Genomic DNA, 2,072 nt, shown 5'->3' with positions numbered 1-2,072 from the left:
GGATTTGGGCTCAAGGGACAAAGCCAGGTAAGTGGCAGGGCCAGAATCCTAGCACTTCTAGTGCTTGCCTGACTCCAGCCTGGCACTCATATCCCTAATTGGCCTAACTCTCCAGACAGATGGCCAGGAGAGCAGGATGGGACTGGGAGAGGGTCTATGAGAGCCTGTGCAGGTGGGCCTACCCATGCAAGGCGCTGGTGAGCAGGGGCAACTGCCTCGTGTCCCTCTCGAGGCGGAGGGAGGCGGGGGTGTCCCTCAGCGAGATCATCCCCTCGGGGCTCCGCGTCTCTTTCAGGATCTGCAGCTCCCGCTGGTAGGCCACACGGATCCGGAACACAAACCCATCCTGTTGGAAGAGGGGAGGGGATGGGAGATGGGGCACCCTGACACCCCTGTCCCTTCCTCCCCCCGTATCCCTGCCCAGTGCCCGCCTAACCTTGAGGACGTCGGTGTGTGTGGCTGTGGCGCGGCATGGCAGCCCATGCTGCTGAGTCAGCAGCTCTGCCAGGCGCAGCTGGAAGGCAGCACGGACCCTGCGAATGGCCTCGGCATCCTGGGGCCACTGCCCACTGCCCTCCAGGTGACACACCACTGCAAAGAAGAGGAAGAGGCCTCAGTCTACGGCTGGGGGTAGAGAGCAGTCCCTTTCAGCCCCTTGCAAGAGTTCCCTCACCAGTCATGGGCTCCACATAGGCTGGGCAGGGCTTGTCAGGCCGGGGCAACAGTGAGGCCCGCTTTCGCAGCTGCTCATAGAAGGAGTGGGCTGGACGGACTGGGGTTGGCGGGAACACCTGTGGGAGAAGGGAGGCTAAGGAAGAGGACGGGGAGCTGGAAGAGAGAGTACTGGGTGAGTGAGGCAGAGTGGGGTGTCACCCAGTGGAAAGGGCTCCCTGCTCCTGACCTCAGTATAGCGCAGCACAGGGTGAGCTCCCTGCACAGCAGACACGGTCAGCGGAAGACCATCCAGGCCCCACAGCAGGCGGCTGAGGTCATCGTAGCAACGCACTGCAGCTGCCAGGGCCTCCTCACCGGTGCTGGAGGTCTGAGGGGAGAAAAGACAATCAGGAGGGCAGGACCTTACAGGAGAGCGGGACCAACTGGGATACAGCCTTGGCTCAGGCTGCTGCTGCAGTGCCAGAGGGCCCCCTGCTGGACACTCAGGGAAGTGCAGCCTGGCTAAGGTGGTGGGGCCTGTCCAGCCCCATTCCAGCCCTCCCCAAATCCAGCCACACAGGCTACTCGCCCAACCGTCCCTAGCCTTGACCCCAGCCCTGAACCAGGGCCCTCACCTCTTTCAGGCCTTGGATCAATGCGTCCAGGAGGCCCCCCGTATAGTGGACACAGGTATCTGGAATGTCAGCGTGGCTGGAAAAGGGGCACAGAGAGCGTGGGCACTGGGGGCCAGGGAGAGAGCTGCTAGATGTGAGCAGCTCACACCAAAAGCTTGGGCCAGAGCCTCCTAAAAGGCTCCACAGCCCATGCCCACCTCCTGGCATTCAGATGCTAACACTCACAGTGCCAAGAGATGAGTGACCACTTGGTGGGGAATGAGACGCTTCTGAGCCATAGAGGCAGCCTCCCAGACTACAGCTTCCCGGATGGCTCCATCCTGGAAACGCCGAAGCTCGGAGCGAGAGCCCCAGAACTGGCGGAAGTCGGCAGCCTAGGGAGAAGACGATGGTGGGAGAGATCAACAAGGAAGGGGTTCTGTCAGAAATCTCCCGACAGGCCTCGAGTCAGGTGGCAAGAGGATAGTCCACCCCACTCCTGCCAGTACACACGCTGAGCTTCCCAAGACAGGGAAAAATCACCCCTGAGACCCCCAGCTGCTCACCTCAGGCTGGTCAGCCTCAGGACCCAGCTCAAGAACACTGGTCAGCCCCTCAGGCCGGAGGAGCAATCCCAGGGTCAGGACGCCCGGATCTCTGTGCTTCGGTGGCTCCTGGCTGATGTCCCACTGCAGGGTGTAGAGAGGCTGAGCTCAGTCCAAGTGCCCCCCAGCTAGGTCAGGAAACCCCCTTTCTAGTTAGAGGGATGGGGTGCCTTGTGTATCCCCTGGGCCCCAGGGTCCT

The 2,072-nt window shown here is 61.8% G+C and overlaps 1 protein-coding gene across 1 annotated transcript in view; it reads right to left on the bottom strand.

The window, feature by feature from the left end:
• Positions 1-2,072, bottom strand: part of NOL6 (nucleolar protein 6 (RNA-associated)) — a 12,261-nt gene that overhangs the window by 4,005 nt on the left and 6,184 nt on the right. Inside the window, exons 12-18 of the mRNA XM_010840177.1 lie at positions 1,835-1,957; positions 1,515-1,663; positions 1,290-1,365; positions 902-1,042; positions 674-791; positions 437-591; positions 183-346 (exon numbers count right to left, since the gene is read on the bottom strand). Coding sequence (XP_010838479.1) covers positions 183-346; positions 437-591; positions 674-791; positions 902-1,042; positions 1,290-1,365; positions 1,515-1,663; positions 1,835-1,957 — 926 coding nt within the window. The remainder of the gene's footprint in view (positions 1-182; positions 347-436; positions 592-673; positions 792-901; positions 1,043-1,289; positions 1,366-1,514; positions 1,664-1,834; positions 1,958-2,072) is intronic.

The sequence above is a fragment of the Bison bison genome, unplaced genomic scaffold (assembly GCF_000754665.1).
Source record: "Bison bison bison isolate TAMUID 2011002044 unplaced genomic scaffold, Bison_UMD1.0 scf7180017864141, whole genome shotgun sequence".
Classification (NCBI taxonomy): Eukaryota; Metazoa; Chordata; class Mammalia; order Artiodactyla; family Bovidae; genus Bison; species Bison bison.
Note: the sequence above shows the minus strand (reverse complement) of the source record. Positions and strands in the feature narration are given on the sequence as shown.